The sequence below is a fragment of the Somniosus microcephalus genome, chromosome 11 (assembly GCF_052327205.1).
Source record: "Somniosus microcephalus isolate GS21.2 chromosome 11, FLI_Smic_1.0, whole genome shotgun sequence".
Lineage (NCBI taxonomy): Eukaryota > Metazoa > Chordata > Chondrichthyes > Squaliformes > Somniosidae > Somniosus > Somniosus microcephalus.
In genome coordinates this window covers 144,359,193-144,375,582 of record NC_140997.1, presented here as the reverse complement: position 1 = coordinate 144,375,582, position 16,390 = coordinate 144,359,193, and the positions used below count along the sequence as shown (strand labels likewise).

The following is a 16,390-nucleotide window of genomic DNA, read 5'->3' as shown; positions in this document are numbered from 1 at the left end:
CCCTGTGGTACGTGAGCTGGGTAGCAATGCAGGTACTTCAGTGCTACTGGGTTATGGAGAAAATACATTACCCACAGTTCTCGTTCCCTCATCACTACCCCGGTGACCCCTCCCCCACTGGAAACGTGCACCTACTGATGACGTTTGGGATCTGGATGCCTCCATGGTCACTGTTGGCACGCAGCAGCCAGGCTCATACATGAAGTACTTGGGTGAAGTACTAGCGGACTCCTGCAGCCTGCGGAACCATGAGTACCCACCTCCAGGTAGGGCGCGAGGAGGGGAGAACAAAAACAAAGAAAGAAATACTGAACGCAAAGGAGGAATCCGACTCTCTCAGCTCAGCCTGTGATGTGCAGTGTTCTGGGGTCTTGGCAGCTAGCTGAGGTCCACCTGATGATAAACAGCTAATGTGAAAAATGATAGCCGCACCAAGCAGTCCGCTGGTACTCTGCCCACGTCCTGGTCTCAGATGTGTGGGAGGCACTGAGCAGAGGGCTTGTGTTACCTTACAATCTGCCAGGTATCCTCCCAGGATGAAGGCCTAGGGGCCAGGTCAAAGCTCCATTGCCAGAGGTCACATAGCAGGTCTCTCAGCTGCAGCTGGTGCTAGTTACAGAGGGAAAAGTAAGAGGCAGCATTACGCTTGCACCCTATAATTGTCTAACTACCATAGTAAGGGAGCCAGAGACAGTGAGGCAGGCAGAGCAAGGGTCCGACCAACGACAGGACTCGTGTGAGACGACAAGAGATGCATGGCTACCCAGACACTGCAGGGCAAGAGCCTTGCAAGGTAAGTAGGTGAGTCAAAACTTCTAGTACCCCTACCACTGTTAACCTCCCACAAATCCTGGGCATAGGAACAGGGATAGGACCATTCAGCCCCTCAAGCCTGTTCTGCCACTCAATTATACCATGGCTAATATGTACCTTAACTCCATTTACCCGCCTTTGATCCATATCCCTCGATACCCATACCTAACAAAAATTTGTCGATCTCAGTCGGACACTGTACCTAGTTGCAGGTGACCCCAAAATTGTTCCTTCGTTTTCTGTCTTAGGTACCACATGGTTCTAAAAGTGCCAGCTGCCCTCTAGTATCTCGCCCAAATGTGTTGAGCCCAGTTGATGAGCATCAGCAGGCTATTCAGTTATGAAGAGCAACGCAGCCAAGCCCGGTTTTGTCCTCACCTGACGTCCAAACATGCACTTTTTGCAGCTAGGCCACTGGACAGTGGTCAGGAGCAGAGGCCCTGCTGATTTATTCCCCCCCCCCGTGCACTGAGACCATACGTGTTACTCTAACTGCTGCCATAGCTAAGGTCAGCTAATCCCCCACAGAGCAGGAACATAGGAACTGGAACAGGCCATTCACCCTTCAAGCCTGTTCCATCATTCAATTAGATCATAGCTGATCTGTATCTTAACTCCATTTACCTGCCTTGGTTCCATATCCCTTAATACCCTTGCCTAACAAAAATCTATCAATAGAGTTTTGAAAATTTCAATTGACCAAGTCTCAACAGCTTTATTGGGAAGAGAGTTCCAGATTCCCACCACCCTTTGTGTGAAAAAGTGCTTCCTGATATCACCCCTGAATGGCCTATCACTAATTTTAAGGTCCTGCCCCCTTGTTCTGGACTCCCCGACTAGAGGAAATAGTTTCTCTCTATCTACCCTATCAACTCCTTGAATCATCTCAAACACCTCAATCAGGTCACCCCTTAATCATCTAAACTCAAGTGAATACAAGCCTAGTCTATGCAACCTGTCCTCATAATTTAACCCTATTAGCCCCGGTATCATTAGGATCTGTTGGTCTCTATGGCTCAGTACTACAGCAAGCAGGATACACAGTGAGCACAGGTCAGTTTCACATCACTAATAAGGTGGGATGTGTCCCTTTAGGGAGAGAGTGTGCACTCCATATTGTGGAAACAGAAAGTCTATCGGTGTTGATTTCTCAGTAATTAGGTTTGGAGACTCTCCAACATGTTGAAGGGTTTCCACAAGTGTCAGACTCCTAGCTGACCAAAACAAATTCCAATTAACAACAACTTCCATTTATTTAAATAGCGCTCCAAAGGTAGAACAAATGTCCCAAGGCACTTCATAGTGACGTAGTTAGACAATAATAAACGCTGAGCTAAAGAAGGAGATATTAGGAGGGGTGGCCAAAAGTTCGGTCAAATAGGTGTATTTTTAAGGAGGAGAGGGAGATGGAGAGTCAGAGGGATTTAGGGAAGGAATTCCAGAGCTTGGAGCCTAGGTGGCTGAAGGCACGGCCGCCAATGATGGGGTGAACGAAGGAGGAAATGCACAAGAGGCCAGAGTCAGGTGAATGGAGAGCTTGGAGTAATGGAGTCTGGAGGTGACAGATGCACAGATGAGGGTTTCAGCAGCAGATGGGCTGAGGCAGGGGAGGAGACGGGCAACATTACGAAGGTGGAAGTAGGCAGTCTGTGTGACAGAGAGGATAAAGGGTCAGAAGCTCACCTCGGGGTCGAATAGGACAGCAAGGTTGCAGACAGTCCGGTTCAACCTGAGACAGTGGGCTGGGAGGGGGATGGAAACACACTTGGAGGGCACTGGTAAAGAGCCTGGGGGATAGATACTTAAACACCCTCACAATGGTAATGGGCTAATCTTTGCTGTAAATAGACACACAGGACAAGAATGACTCAGATAGATCTGGATTGAACAGTAATGATTGTCTATGAATTCTTAGAGGTTATTAGAACTTCACAACGATCAAAAGTAGAGAACAATAGTGAGATAAAGCTACAACCATATCTACAGTAGAAGTGAATTACAATTTTATGAGCAAAAGTTCTGAATGAAATCTGGCAATTTAGCAGACAGGCCTTCTGTAGGGGTACATTTGTTGATAGAAGAGGTAATGAGAAACTAAACTTCCTTGTGTAAAGTGACGCGAATGTTGCTGAATATTTTTCCCAGGGCTTCATAGAAGGGGTCGCAGAAGGTGTGAATGCAGAGGGAGTAGATCCTGCTGACGCACTGGATCTCGATCAGGTAGCTCTTGATGCAGGGCACTATAGCCCAGATGTGGCAGAAGGAGAGGCAGGCAAAGTAGAACCCCCAGAGCAGGGACAGGGGGATGCCGAAGATGGCAGATAGTATTCGGTAGCACCAGTACTTGGACACAGTGAAGGTCGTGAAGCTGGCTTTCCACACACCGTCCAGGCTGTATGTCCCCTCGGGCTCCGCGATCACATCTTCAAAGTCTACCTATAGACACAACCAAAATCACACTTTCAGACTCACCACCTCTCAAACACTGAGCCTCCCTTCATCCTTTGCTCTAAAAACGGTTGAAAATTTGTGACACGTAATTGGACAGACAACACACAGGATTGGGTTGTTTGCTTTTTAAGTACTTTGATGAGTTTTTGTGACAATTAAGATATGGGATGTTAGTTGAGGGAATTGGAACAGTTTTCCTATTTTTGTCACTAGTTAGGGGTGGAAACTTCCCTGAGAAATAGGAGATTGCCTGGTACTAATGACCTGGCAATTAAATAGTGTTTCAAATTTTAAAGCGTTTAAAATGTTAAATGGATTCAATAGGGTGGATATAGAAAAACTATTTCCTCTGGTGGGGGAATCCAGAACAAGGGGACATAATCTTAAAATTAGTGCCAGGCCATTCAGGAGTGAAATCAGGAAGCAATTTTTCACACAAAGGATAGTAGAAATCTGGAACTGTCTCCCCCAAAAGGCTGTGGATGCTGGGGGACAATTGGAGCTTTCAAGGCTGAGATCGATAGATGTTTGTTAGGCAAGGGTATTAAGAGTTACGGAACCAAGGCGGGTAAATGTGGTTGAGGTACAGATCAGCCATGATCTAATTGAATGGCGGAACAGGCTCAAGTGGCTGAATGGCCCACCCCTGTTCCTATATTCCTAAATTGTGGGACACATGACTTCTCAGAATGTGATTTATTAGCAGATCACTAATTAGAGAGAAAAACAAGCATTCTACTGCTTTTTGTTAAAAAAAAGTGTATCAAACTCTTCCAAATCAGGGATAGATGCAGAACAAATCTCTTTCCACTGTACCTAAATCTTGAACGCACCCAATTTCCACACCAGTCTTTTTTATGGCCTGATTGAGACTGCCAATTTAACTGCAATTTGCAGTAAGTCGTTAAATTACAGTCAGTGCTGTGCTGTCCTGAGAAAGCAGGAAGAGAGCCCTTCAGTTATCAGTCTGGATGAATTCAAACCCAGGTTCCAGGAGGTGAGAGCGCACTGTGGTAATCCACTGGCACCACCAGTGTTGAAGACTTATTACTCATTCTCGGGATGTGGGTGTCACTGGCAGGCTGGCATCCCTAGTTGCCCAGAGAAGGTGGTGGTGAGCCTTCGCCAACTGAGTGGCTTGCTAGGCCTCTTCAGGGCAGTTAACAGTCAACCACATTGGTGTGCGACTGGAGTCACAAATTTAGGTCAGACGAGGTAAGGGTGGCAGATTTCCTTCCCTAAAGGTCATTTGCCTTTTTACCATAGCTTCATGGTCACTGTTACTGAAACTAGTTTTTTTTTCCAGATTTTTAAAAATAGAATTCAGATTCTCAAATTGCCACGGTGGGATGTGAACTTATATTCTCTGGATTATTAGCCCAAGCTGCTGGATGACTAGTGAAGTAACATAACCACTACACTACTGCACCCCCAAACTCCAAACTGGTGAAGCAATGAGGAAGCTACAAGTGGGAATGGGAAAAATTTAGAATAAAATTCTTTCCATTTAATGCAGATTGACACAAGCATAGAAGGCATAACCTCCAGTTTGACATACAAGTTGGCCCTCATCTCTCTTGCAGATGAAAGTCTGCATTCTTGAATATCCTTTTCATGGGCAGACAGTATTAAATTCATTAGCATTGATTAGGCCCATTAGAGAGCAGCCGTTAAGTGTTAGCTTCACAAATGTCAGCCGGGGCTCAGTTGGTAGCACTTTTGCCTCTGAGTCAGAAGGTTGTGGGCTCAAGTCCCACTCCAGAGGCTTGAGCCTATAATCTAAGCTGATACTCCAATGCAGTACTGAGGGAGTGCTGCACTGTTGGAGGTGCATCTTTTGGATGAGACGTTAAACCGAGGCCCTCTCAGGTGGAGGCAAAAAATCCCAAGGCAATTTGCAAAAAGGAGCAGAGGAGTTCTCCCAGTGACCTGACCAATATTTATCCCTCAGTCAACAAGCAGGTTATCTGATCATTTAATTAATTGCTGTTTGTGGAAGCTTGCTGTTTGCAAATTGGCTGCCGCATTTCCTACATTACAACAGTGACTACACTTCAAAAGCACTTCATTGACTGGAAAGCGCTTTGGGACATCCTGAGGTCATGGAAGACGCTGTATAAATGCAAGTTCTTTCTTTCGTGACTCTGTACAAAGGCAAAGCAATCAGAATATGTCAAATTTCCATCAGATTCTCAACGTGAAGAACCATTTCAGTTCCATGCAGCACCTGTAAATGTGTAGAAAGTGTCTGAATGTAGCAGGTTTGGCAAGGGAGTAGAAAATCCAGGATGTTATTGCACCGTGTGATGAATTTAAAACCATAGTGGTATGCAGGATCATCCACTGGGATCATTTTCATTTACGTGAGATCAGCTGCAGTTGTATGAATTGGTTTTACAATTTATACAAACATCTAGGAACATAGGAACAGGGCTAGGCCATTCAGCCCCTCGAGCCTCTTCCGCCATTCAATGAGATCATGGCTGATCTGTGACCTAACTCCATATGCCTGCCTTTGGCCCATAACCATTAATACCTTTGGTTAACAAAAATCTATCAATCTCAGATTTAAAATTAACAATTGATCTAGCATCAATTGCTGTTTGCGGAAGAGAGTTCCAAACTTCTACCACACTTGTGTAGAAGTGTTCCCTAACGTCACTCCTGAAAGGTCTGGCTCTAATTTTTAGACTATGCCCCCTAGTCCTAGCACCCCAACCAGTGGAAATAGTTTCTTTCTATTTATCCTATCAGTTCCCCTTAATATCTTGAAAACTTCAATCAAATCACCCCTTAATCTTCTAAATTCCAAGGAATACAAACCTAGTTTGTGTAATCTCTCCTCATAAATTAACCCTTGAAGTCCATGTACATTCTGGTAATTCTACGCTGCACTCCCTCCAAGGCCAATATATCCTTTCTAAAGTGTGGTGCCCAGAACTGAAAACAGTACTCCAGGTGTGGTCTAACCAGGGCTTTGTATAGCTGCAGCATGACTTCTACCCCCTTGTATTCTAGGCCTCTAGATATTTCATTAGTGCAGGGATAGTGCAGGAAAGTGGAGTTGAGGTAGAAGATCAGCCATGATCTTATTGAATGGCGAAGCAGGCTCGAGGGGCCAAATGGCCTACTCCTTCTCCTATTTCTTATGTTCTTATTAGCCTTTTAAATTATTTTCTGTACCTGTCCATGACACTTTAATGATTTATACACATGAACCCCTAAGCCTCTTTGGACCTCCACTGTTTCTAGCATTTCACCATTTAGAAAGTATTCTGTTCTATCCTTTTTAGGTCCTAAGTGGATGACCTCATATTTGCTTACATTGAAATCCATTTGCCACAGTTTTGCCCATTCACTTAATCTTTTAATACCTCTTTGTAATTTTATGCTTCCATCTGCACTGCTTACAATGCCACCTATCTTTGTGTCATCAGCAAACTTGGGTATGTGACTTTCTATTCCATCATCTAAATCATTAATAAATACGGTGACTAGTTGAGGCCCCAACACAGATCCTTGTGGGACACCACTAGTCACAACCTGCCAATTAGAGTACCTGCCCATTGTCCTTACTCTCTGTCACCTGCCGCTCAGACAATTTCCTAACCATATATATAATTCACCTGCAATTCCATGAGCTTCAACTTTAGATAACAGTCTCTTACGAGGGACTTTATCAAATGCCTTCTGGAAGTTCATATAAATAACATCCATAGACATTCCCCTGTCCATTACTTTAGTCACTTCTCCAAAAAATGCAATCAGGTTTGTCAGGCATGACCTACCTTTCACAAATCCAAGCTGGCTCTCTCTGATCAGTTGAAAATTTTCAACTTGTTCTGGTACTCTATTCTTAATTATAGACTGTAGTTTCCTGACAACAGATGTTAGGCTAACTGGTCTGTAATTCCCTGGTTTCCCTCTTTCACCTTTCTTAAATAGCGGAATGACATGTGCAATTTTCCAATCTAAAGGAATGGTTCCCGAATCGAGAGAACTTTGAAAGATTATGGGCAGCACGGTGGCATAGTGGTTAGCACTGTTGCCTCACAGCGCCAGGGACCCGGGTTCGAATCCGGCCTCGGGTGACTGTCTGTGTGGAGTTTGCACATTCTCCCCGTGTTTGCGTGGGTTTTCTCCGGGTGCTCCGGTTTCCTCCCACAGTCCAAAGATGTGCAGGTTAGGTTGATTGGCTATGACAAAAATTGACCCTTAGTGTTAGGGGGATTAAATACGTGGGGTTACGGGGATAGGGTGGGATATGTGTTGGTGTAGGGGTTACGGGGATTGGGAGGGATATGTGTCGGTGCAGGCTCGATGGGCCGAAATGGCCTCTATCTGTACTGTGAGGTTTCTGTGATTTCTGTGATTATAGTTAGGGCATCTGCAATGTTCTCACCTACTTCCTTTAACAATCCGGAGATGGAAACCATCTGGTCCTAGGGATTTGTCACTCTTTAGTGCCATTATTTTCTTCATTACTGTTATTTTGCTTACATTAATTTTGGTGAGTCCCCTGTCCTTGATTCAATATTAGTTTCCTTGGGATGTCGGACATGCTATCCTCTTCCTCTACTGTTAATACTGATGCAAAGTAATTATTCAACATGTCCGCCATTTCCTTATTTTCATTTACAATTGCATCAGTGTTGGTTTTCAAAGGACCCACATTGCTCCTGACCACCCTCTTTTTCCTAATATAATTGTAAAAATATTTTGTCTTGATTTTAATATCCCTTTCAAGATTCTTTTCATACTCCCTTTTTGTAGCTCTTACTATCTGTTTTGCCAACTTCTGTTGTTCTTTGTTCTTCTCTCAGTTGCCAGGATCTGTGCTAGTTTTTACATTTTTGCATGCTTTATCTTTTAGTTTTATGTTGTCCCTTACCTCTTTAGGCGTCCATGGCTGCTTTCTTTGGCAAGTAGAGCTTTTGTCCCTTAGGGGTATAAACTGATTCTGTCTCAAATTTAATACTTTTTTGAACACCTCCCACTGATCTTCTGTCGATTTACCCATTAACAGATTTGCCAGTTTACTGTGGACAGTCTGTCTCATCGCATTGAAGTCGGCCTAACCTAAATCTAGAATCTTAGTAGCTGTTTTGCATTTCTCCCTTTCAAACATTACATTGAACTCGATCATATTATGATCGTTATTAGATAAATTCACACCATTCAGCTGTCAACTAAATCTGGCTCATTACTAAATCTAATATGGCCTGCCCCCTTGTTGGTTCCAGGATATATTGTTGTAGAAAACTATCCTGAACACGCTCAAGAAATTCACAGAATTTCTGACATGAAATATGTCAGAAAGGTAGTGAATCTAAAATATGTCATAACTCAGTGTTGTGGAATATTGTGGCAGATTTTGGATGGATGTTTCACAGCGAGAAATGTAGTAGAAACTTTTTGTTAAAGAGCGAAATTCTGTTTACCATGTCACTCCTCCACTGATATATCCGCACTCTCTTTCCTGGACTGGTTTAGACTGAACTGCTGAATGGATGATTCATTGAACCTTAGTGTAATGGATTTATTAATTCCGCTATTTTTACCTGCAATTCATAACAACCGTGACCCAAAGATGCTTCTTGGCAAATCAGGTTTCAACCAAATTGATGTTCTAACTCACACCAAGTCCCATTCACCCATCACCCCTGTGCTTGCTGACCTACATTGGCTCCCGGTCTGGCAATGCCTTGATTTTAAAATACTTGTTTTCAAATCCCTTCTTGGCCTCACCCCTCCCTACTTCTGTAAACTCCTCCAGCCTTACAACCCTTTCAGATCTCTGCGCTCCTCCAATTCTGGGCTCTTGTGCATCTTCGATTTTAAGCAATGCTTCATTGGCCTTGCCTTTGGCTGCCTTGGCTTTAAGCTCTGGAATTTCCTCCTTAAACCTCTCTGCCTCTCTACCTCTCCCTGTCCTCCTTTAAGATGCTCCTTGAAGCTTACCTTTCCTGTCCTAATATCTCCTTATGTGGCTCAGTGTCAAATTTTGTTTGATAATCGCTCCTGTGAAGCGCCTTGGGATGTTTTAATAGATTGAACGTGCTACATAAATGCAAATTGTCATTGTTGTTGGCAGGCTGACAGATTATTACTAACAGTTTGATGAAATGGAGATGATAACCATTTCAGGCTGAGCTCCTCACTGCACCTTTCCTTAAATTGCTGCCTTCTCCACATTGACTGAAATGTGAGCTGTTAAGTGCAGGTTGTAAATGTGAGTTGTAAGGTCGGATTATTAATGCTGGACCTTGGCTCAATTACTTTTGAGGATCAGGGAGATATTTCACAAAGCAACATCTTGCTGCAGTAACTCTGACTGGGGTCTCCTTGCTCAGAAGATTGGTTGCAATAAAGTCCGTGATTGGGAAAACTGTAGATTGTCTGATGGGCCTCGTGGCCATTTCTCACTCCACACTCCACATTCTTGCATTTATCTACACTCTGTTACATCAGAGATCTCTCCATTTTATTTTCTGAAAGTGTATCCAAGTCTGTGGTCTACTTCAAAAGGAAGTAAGATTTGCATTTCTAAAGCGCCTTTCATGACCTCAGCACGTCCCAAAGCGCTTTACAGCCAATTAAGTACTTTTTGAAGTGTAGTCACTGTTGTAATGTAGGGAAACACAGCAAAGTGCCACAAACAGCAATGAGATAAATGAACAATTAAGCGGTTTTAGTGATGTTAGTTGGGGGATAAATATTGGCCAGGACCAGTGGAAATCCGCTGCTCTTCTTCAAATAGTGCTACGGGATCTTTTACGTCCATCTGAGAGGGCAGACAAGGCCTTGGATTAACATTGCATCCAAAGGACAGCACCTCCGACAGTAGAGCACTCCCTCAGTACTGCACTGGAGTGTCAGTTCTAGATTATGTGCTCTAGTTCCTTGGAGTGGGATTTGATCCCACAACCTTCTGACTTAGAGGTGAGAGTGCAACCACTGAGCCAATGCTATCAACTCAAAGTGTGAAGTACTTGCTTCTGAAATTACATTTAGGTTGAGGGTCCAGCAGGCCCTAGTTTTCTAAGAATAGCTTCATATTAATCCCCAGTGTGACCCTCTGGAATTCTTAAACTGTGGGTCATGTCCCTTGCTCACCTTCTCTTTCAATGAACCTGTCTTCATGTCTCACTGATTTGGGTCCTGGTACAAACCTCGCTAGCTTTTCTAAAGACCCTTTCATGTGCCTCTATCGTTTTGTAGGTAGTGTCCAAAACTGGACACAATGCTTCATACTTTGCCCCCTATTCTTCCCCTCCAACATTCCAATTCAAGGACATTCTTTCCTATTACTGACTTGACAAGAACAGTTTTAAAAAGACTAATTAAGCATAATGTTGGTGCAATGCGCAGGAACCCTAACAGAATGGTAAAATGCCAGCTCATATCTGTGACTCCTCTTCCACTCCTGTTCCCCATCTCAGCAAGAAGGTTGCCAGTGGAGAAAGGGGGAGAGAGATGGAGTTGAAGTCACACTAGTCCATTCTAATACCGACCCCCCCACCCCAAATTATCCAGTTTGCAGGGTCTTGGGGGTCAAGTGCAGTGCACCACATCACATGGCTTGACCCAAGAAAGAGGAGAAAATATGGAAAAATAGATAGTTGCCCTCAAAATTTACCAGATGGCCAATTAAGAATCAACGTTCAGGTATTCAATATTCTATGACTTATTATTTGCAATTGTGAACTGAATGGTTAGGGTTAAGGTGAAAGTCCCCAAATGCTCAGTATAACTGGTTAATTTTACATTAGCAAGATCGTACTCTTTACGCCCAGTTTTATTTTTATTAATTCTGGAGATGTTGGCATCACTAGCAAGGCAGGCATTTATTGCCCATCCCTAGCTGCCCTTGAGAAGGTGGTGGTGAGCTGCCTTCTTGAACTGCTGCAGTCCGTGTGGTGAACGTACTCCCACAGTGCTGTTAGGGAGAGAGTTCCAGGATTTTGACCCAGATGAAGGAACAGTGATATATTTCCAAGTCGGGATGGTATGTGACTTGGATGGGGAACTTAGAGGTGGTGGTGTTCTCATGCTTCTAGCTGGTGGAAGTCGTGGGTTTGGGAGGTGCTGTCAAAGAAGCATTGGCGAGTTATACTGCTTTTTTTGGTGTTGCTGGGATTTAACCCTTCGTGCCACACTAGTGCAGTCCCACACTATGGATCTAAGGAGTCAGCATCTTGGCATCAGTAATGAGCTCCCGAGAGCAATGCCCGTGGGCAGGTTAGTCTTACCCGTTTGCTATGGTATAACCGCAGATGGCCCTGAGTCAATTTTTATTTAAAACTTACAAGCCAAGTTAAAAACAAAATCCGTGTCCGATCCTTTAGAAGGTGATATGTTTTACCAAGGATGGGTGAACAAAATACCGCACATGCATTAAATACAGGTGCAGAGGATTGATTCCAGCTGTGCAAGCTGATGGCTGTTGACGTGCACTGATCTCAGAATGCTCCCACTATTGCACTGTTTGGTGCTGTACAATTCGAGCATTAGCTCCCTCTTACATGAATTAAGGACAGCAGATTTCCTTCCCTAAAGGACATGGGGAAATCAGTTAGGTTTTTATGACAATCCAACAGCTTCGTGGTCACTTATACGGATACCAGCTTTTTATTTCCAGAGTTTTTTCCTTAACTGAATTCAAATCCTGACTTTAAAATGTTTTTTTATTCGTTCCTGAAATGTGGGTGTCGCTGGCAAGGCCAGCATTTATTGCCCATCCCTAATTGCCCTTGAGAAGGTGGTGGCGAGCCGCCTTCTTGAACCGCTGTAGTCTGGGTTCTACCACGTCGTGAGCATAAAGCCAGTTACTCCAAGTGTTGCTTGTTGCTAGGCTCCCCAAACATCAGTGAAAGTGCTGAGCCTCCGCTCCAAAAACAGAAGATTCATGGGGGGGTCAAGTTGCAGCTCAGCCAATCAGTCGATCCCGCCCACTCGGGCTGGACGGGTTCCCTCAGCGTTCTGCTATGCCGTTGGGCACAGCACTGTGTGTGTGTGTGTGTGAGTGAAACATTCCATCAGAGCAAGAGAAAATCCTGAACATTTGGCTGACTCTGAGCTCTGCCACCTGCCATGCACTCGCTCTGTGGCATCGATTTGCCTCACCCGCCCGCCCCCGCACCCCCTCCCCACCTGATAAATGTCGTGCAGAATGCCCCGCTAGACGTGAAAGATGATACTGCCAGTGGTTTAAAGACTGTGGCCTTAGTGTATTTTTGTCCTTCCTGACATTAGAAGTCACTCGGGTATGGTGGTGGAGTGGTTATGTTATGGGACTAGTAACTGATGTGAAGTCTTGGACTAGTAATCCAGAGAACATGAATTCAAATCTCACTGTGACAGTTTGAGAATTTCAATTCAGTTTTTAAAAAACATTTGGAAATTAAAAGCTGGTATTACTAAAAGTGACCATGAAGCTGTTGTATTGCCATAACAAACTCAACTGGTTCACTAATGTCCTTAAGGGAAGGAAACCTGCCGTCCTTACCCGGTCTGGCCTACAAGTGACTCCAGTCCCACACCAGTATGGTTGAATCTAAACTGCCCTTTGAAGTGGCCTAACAAGACACTTGGTTGTATCTCCATCTTCTCAGGGCAATTAGGGATGGGCAATAAATGCCAGCAACGCCCACATACCGTGACCTCTTGCATTACAACTCTGATTACTGAGGCTAGTCAAGTGTTTCATTTCAGCTGAGGGTTGGAGCAGCATTCGGGCAAAGAGACAGTACAATCCCAGAGGTTCTCATTGTGTGGGTTTCGGGCAGGCGGGGTGAAGGGGCAGGGGGTGGGGGGGAGGTGGAATGAGTGCAAAACAGACTCACCAGTCTAAGTTGGAGGCCTGAAGTATTTTAACTCCGGGCCTCATCTGCACACCACCAGTCTGATGCCTGCCTAAAATGGGCAGAAAGTGGCAACTGGCCAGCAGGCGGGAGGGAAGGTTCGGGCGGCTGGAGACCGCCGGTCAGCACAAGAGGAAAGCTTGCAGTGACAAAGTGTGTCGCCAGAAGGGGGTTTCGGGAGGGCCGCGGGGCAGTTGGGGAGAGTGCGGGGCAGGGGAGGCCATGGCTTTCCTTGTGGGCCTCGGAGGATGCAATCCTGCTCCTCCTGGCCCCACAAATTCAGTTTTTCACTTACCTTAGAAGGCCTCTTCTGTCCACAGACCAGCTGCAGACCGGCTTCAGCCTACATAGGAACAGGAGCAGGCCATTCAGCCCCTCAAGCTATTTCAATTAGATCATGGCTGATCTGTATCTTAACTCCATTTACCTACCTTGGTTCTGTAACCCTTCATACTCTTACCCAACAACAGTCTGGCAGGAAAGTTGTAGCAGATTCCCCGCTCGGGCCACAGTTTAAATGCAATCGGGGTCCCATTGACGTAACAGGGCCCCAATTTGCATAAATTCATGAGACCTCCACCTGCTTTAGGCGGGCTACTCATCCGCCTGCAGAACCCAGCAGGTTAAAATGGGCAACATTGGGAAAGGGTCGGGTTCTGAGCGGGTTAAGTAACTCCCTCGCTCGTGACCATCCGCCCTCCCAGTCTACACCAGGCGGGTAGGGTTAAAATCAGCCACACAGTTCTTGAAGTGTTTGCAAGCAAATAAAGGGAAGATTTAACAATGCAGTGACACAAATCACATCAACGAATCATCCGCATGCAATATAATCGTCAAAATGGCACAAGGCAATTGTGCCTTACTGCAAACCAAAAAGAAAAGCAGCTGGAAATACTCAGCAGGTCAGGCAGCATCTTCGGAGAGACTAAAGTCAAGTCAGTCGACCTTTCAGGCCTTGAGACCCTCCCTCAGGACTCATGTTTCTCTGCTTGCCCAAACAAGAAAGGATGCTGAGTACTGTTTCACCAGTCTGTGCCTCTTTATTGATTAATCACTGTACGGTTATTGGATTGAGTGCTCAGATCAGCTACACAAATGATCATTTCCAAACAGTATTTGGAAACAATTTACGAAGCAATGATCTATGTATTCGGATTCTCGATTGTCTGTTGAGTAACCACTAACTGTATCCTGCAATTCATCCTCAAGGATGCTCAATTCCTTGAATCAGGAATTCAATTGAGACTTTGGCCCCATTGTCGACCCTTCTCCAACTTGTCATCATTGGTGAGCTGCTTGAAATCACAAGTCCTCTTCTTGTGCAGTTATTACGTATACAGTATTCTGTACGCCGACACGCATATATGGGAGTGGGGCCCTGCAGCCAGGCTATTGTGGCTCAGTGGGTAGTACTCTCACCTCTGGGTCAGAAGGTTGTGGGTTCAAGTCCCACTCCAGTGACCTGAGCACAAAATCTAGGCTGACATTTCGGTGCAGTACTGAGGGAGGGCTGCACTGTTGGCAGTTGCTGTTGTTTGGGTGAGATCTTAAACTGAGGTCTCAAGTGGACGTAGAAGATCCCACAGCACTATTCTGAAGAAGAGCAGGGGAGTTCTTCCTGGTGTCAGGGCTAATATTTATCCCTCAACCAAAGTCGCTAAAACAGACAATCTGATCATTATCACATTGCTGTTTGTGGGAGCTTGCTGTGTACAAATTGGTTGCCGCATTTGTTACATTACAACAAGTGACTACACTTCAAAAAGTACTTAATTGGCTGTAAAATTATTTAAGACTTGCTGAGGTGAAAGGGGCGATAAATAAATGCAAGTCTTTGTTATCTTAACCTAAGGCTCCTTTTCCGAAATACCTCTCGGGTACCCATTCATTCAGTCAATAGTTTGAGGCCACTGGTACATGCAGGATATTCAATGGAGATTTTTTTTTTACAACTGCGGCCAATATCAAATCGCATACCGTACTACAGTAAGTGCAATTCAACCCAGAGTCTGTACGTTCATAACAGGTTAAATATAGAGCGATTATCAACACCTCAGGCTCGGGATATTTAAAGCAGAGACGCACTTAAAGCGGTAACACTTCCCAAAAAATTGATGGGAGAGGGGGAGGAAAAACAGACTAGTCAACCAACTGTGCAGTGTAACACTGTGGGTTTTTAGCATATTAATTGAAACTAAACTTCAAGGCACGCGTGTGAGATTTTTTTTAAATATTTAGTGCAGCAATCTTAAATGTCAAAGATGTGGACAGTATAAGGGACATGGGTTATTGGACTGTGAGCATTCTACGGATAACTCTAAACAGAGTCACTCGTTTTCGTGTTAAAGGGAATAAAACGATCCCACGGCATGCACGTTACAAAAGAGGGGGAATTTTTCTACCTTTACCACATCCTCGTTGATGCGGTTGGGGTCCCGGTTGACCAGATCAATTTCTTTCGTGATTCCGCCTTTGAATTTCTGCTCGGCGCTGTTGGGTTTAGTCTCAGCCATGACCTGCAAAAAGTTTACCACGACTCAAATGAATTGACCGTTCCGCCGGAAATAAAATGTATTTGTGGGCTGGGTGGGGGTGGGGGGGAAAGTAGATTGAAGTAGTGCCCAGGATTTCTCAACTCCCCCAGTGCAAGCCACACCCTGGAGATCAGCCTGACATGGCAAGAGGCTCCTCTCAAACTACTGTGAGGTCTGAGAAAAATGATCTGCAGCCTGCTGTTACACCAGCCCCTGGCATTCCTTACAGCCAGAGCCTATATTACAGAGAGGCACCCATTCCTCTCACGCCACTGACACCATGATAGGACATTCCCTCCCGCTGTTTTAATTATAACACTGTAGTCCAAAGACAGAACTCCAGTCATGGATTCTTCTACTGATGCCTGTCCAGAGCGGAAAGAGGAGCGAGAACACAGTCAGCAAACTACCTCAGGAAATTTAACCCAGAATGGGGAATGTTAGGATATTGGCTGCTGGGCAATGGGTACTGGGCATTGGATATTGGGTGCTGGGTATTGGGTACTGGACATTGGATATTGGGTGCTGGGTATTGGGTACTGGGCATTGGGTAGTGGATAATCGGCAATGGGTATTGGGCAATGGGTATTGGGTATTGGCAATGGGTATTGGGTGCTGGGTATTGGGCAATAGGTAATGGGTACTGGGTGTTGGGTATTGGGTGCTAGGTGTAATTGGGTGACAATTTCTCAACTGGTGCAGTTTCAGAGTTTCAAATCAAATCAAATC

The 16,390-nt window shown here is 44.9% G+C and overlaps 1 protein-coding gene across 1 annotated transcript; it reads right to left on the bottom strand.

Annotated features, from left to right (window-relative positions):
• Positions 1-2,047: 2,047 nt before the first annotated feature.
• Positions 2,048-15,989, bottom strand: cav3 (caveolin 3). Its single transcript, XM_086001345.1, has 2 exons — positions 15,530-15,989; positions 2,048-3,249 (listed from the first exon to the last, which is right to left on the bottom strand). Exons 1-2 carry the CDS (start codon positions 15,638-15,640, stop codon positions 2,908-2,910), a joined length of 453 nt encoding a protein of 150 aa, XP_085857471.1. The 5' UTR covers positions 15,641-15,989; the 3' UTR covers positions 2,048-2,907.
• Between the last annotated feature and the right edge of the window lie 401 nt (positions 15,990-16,390).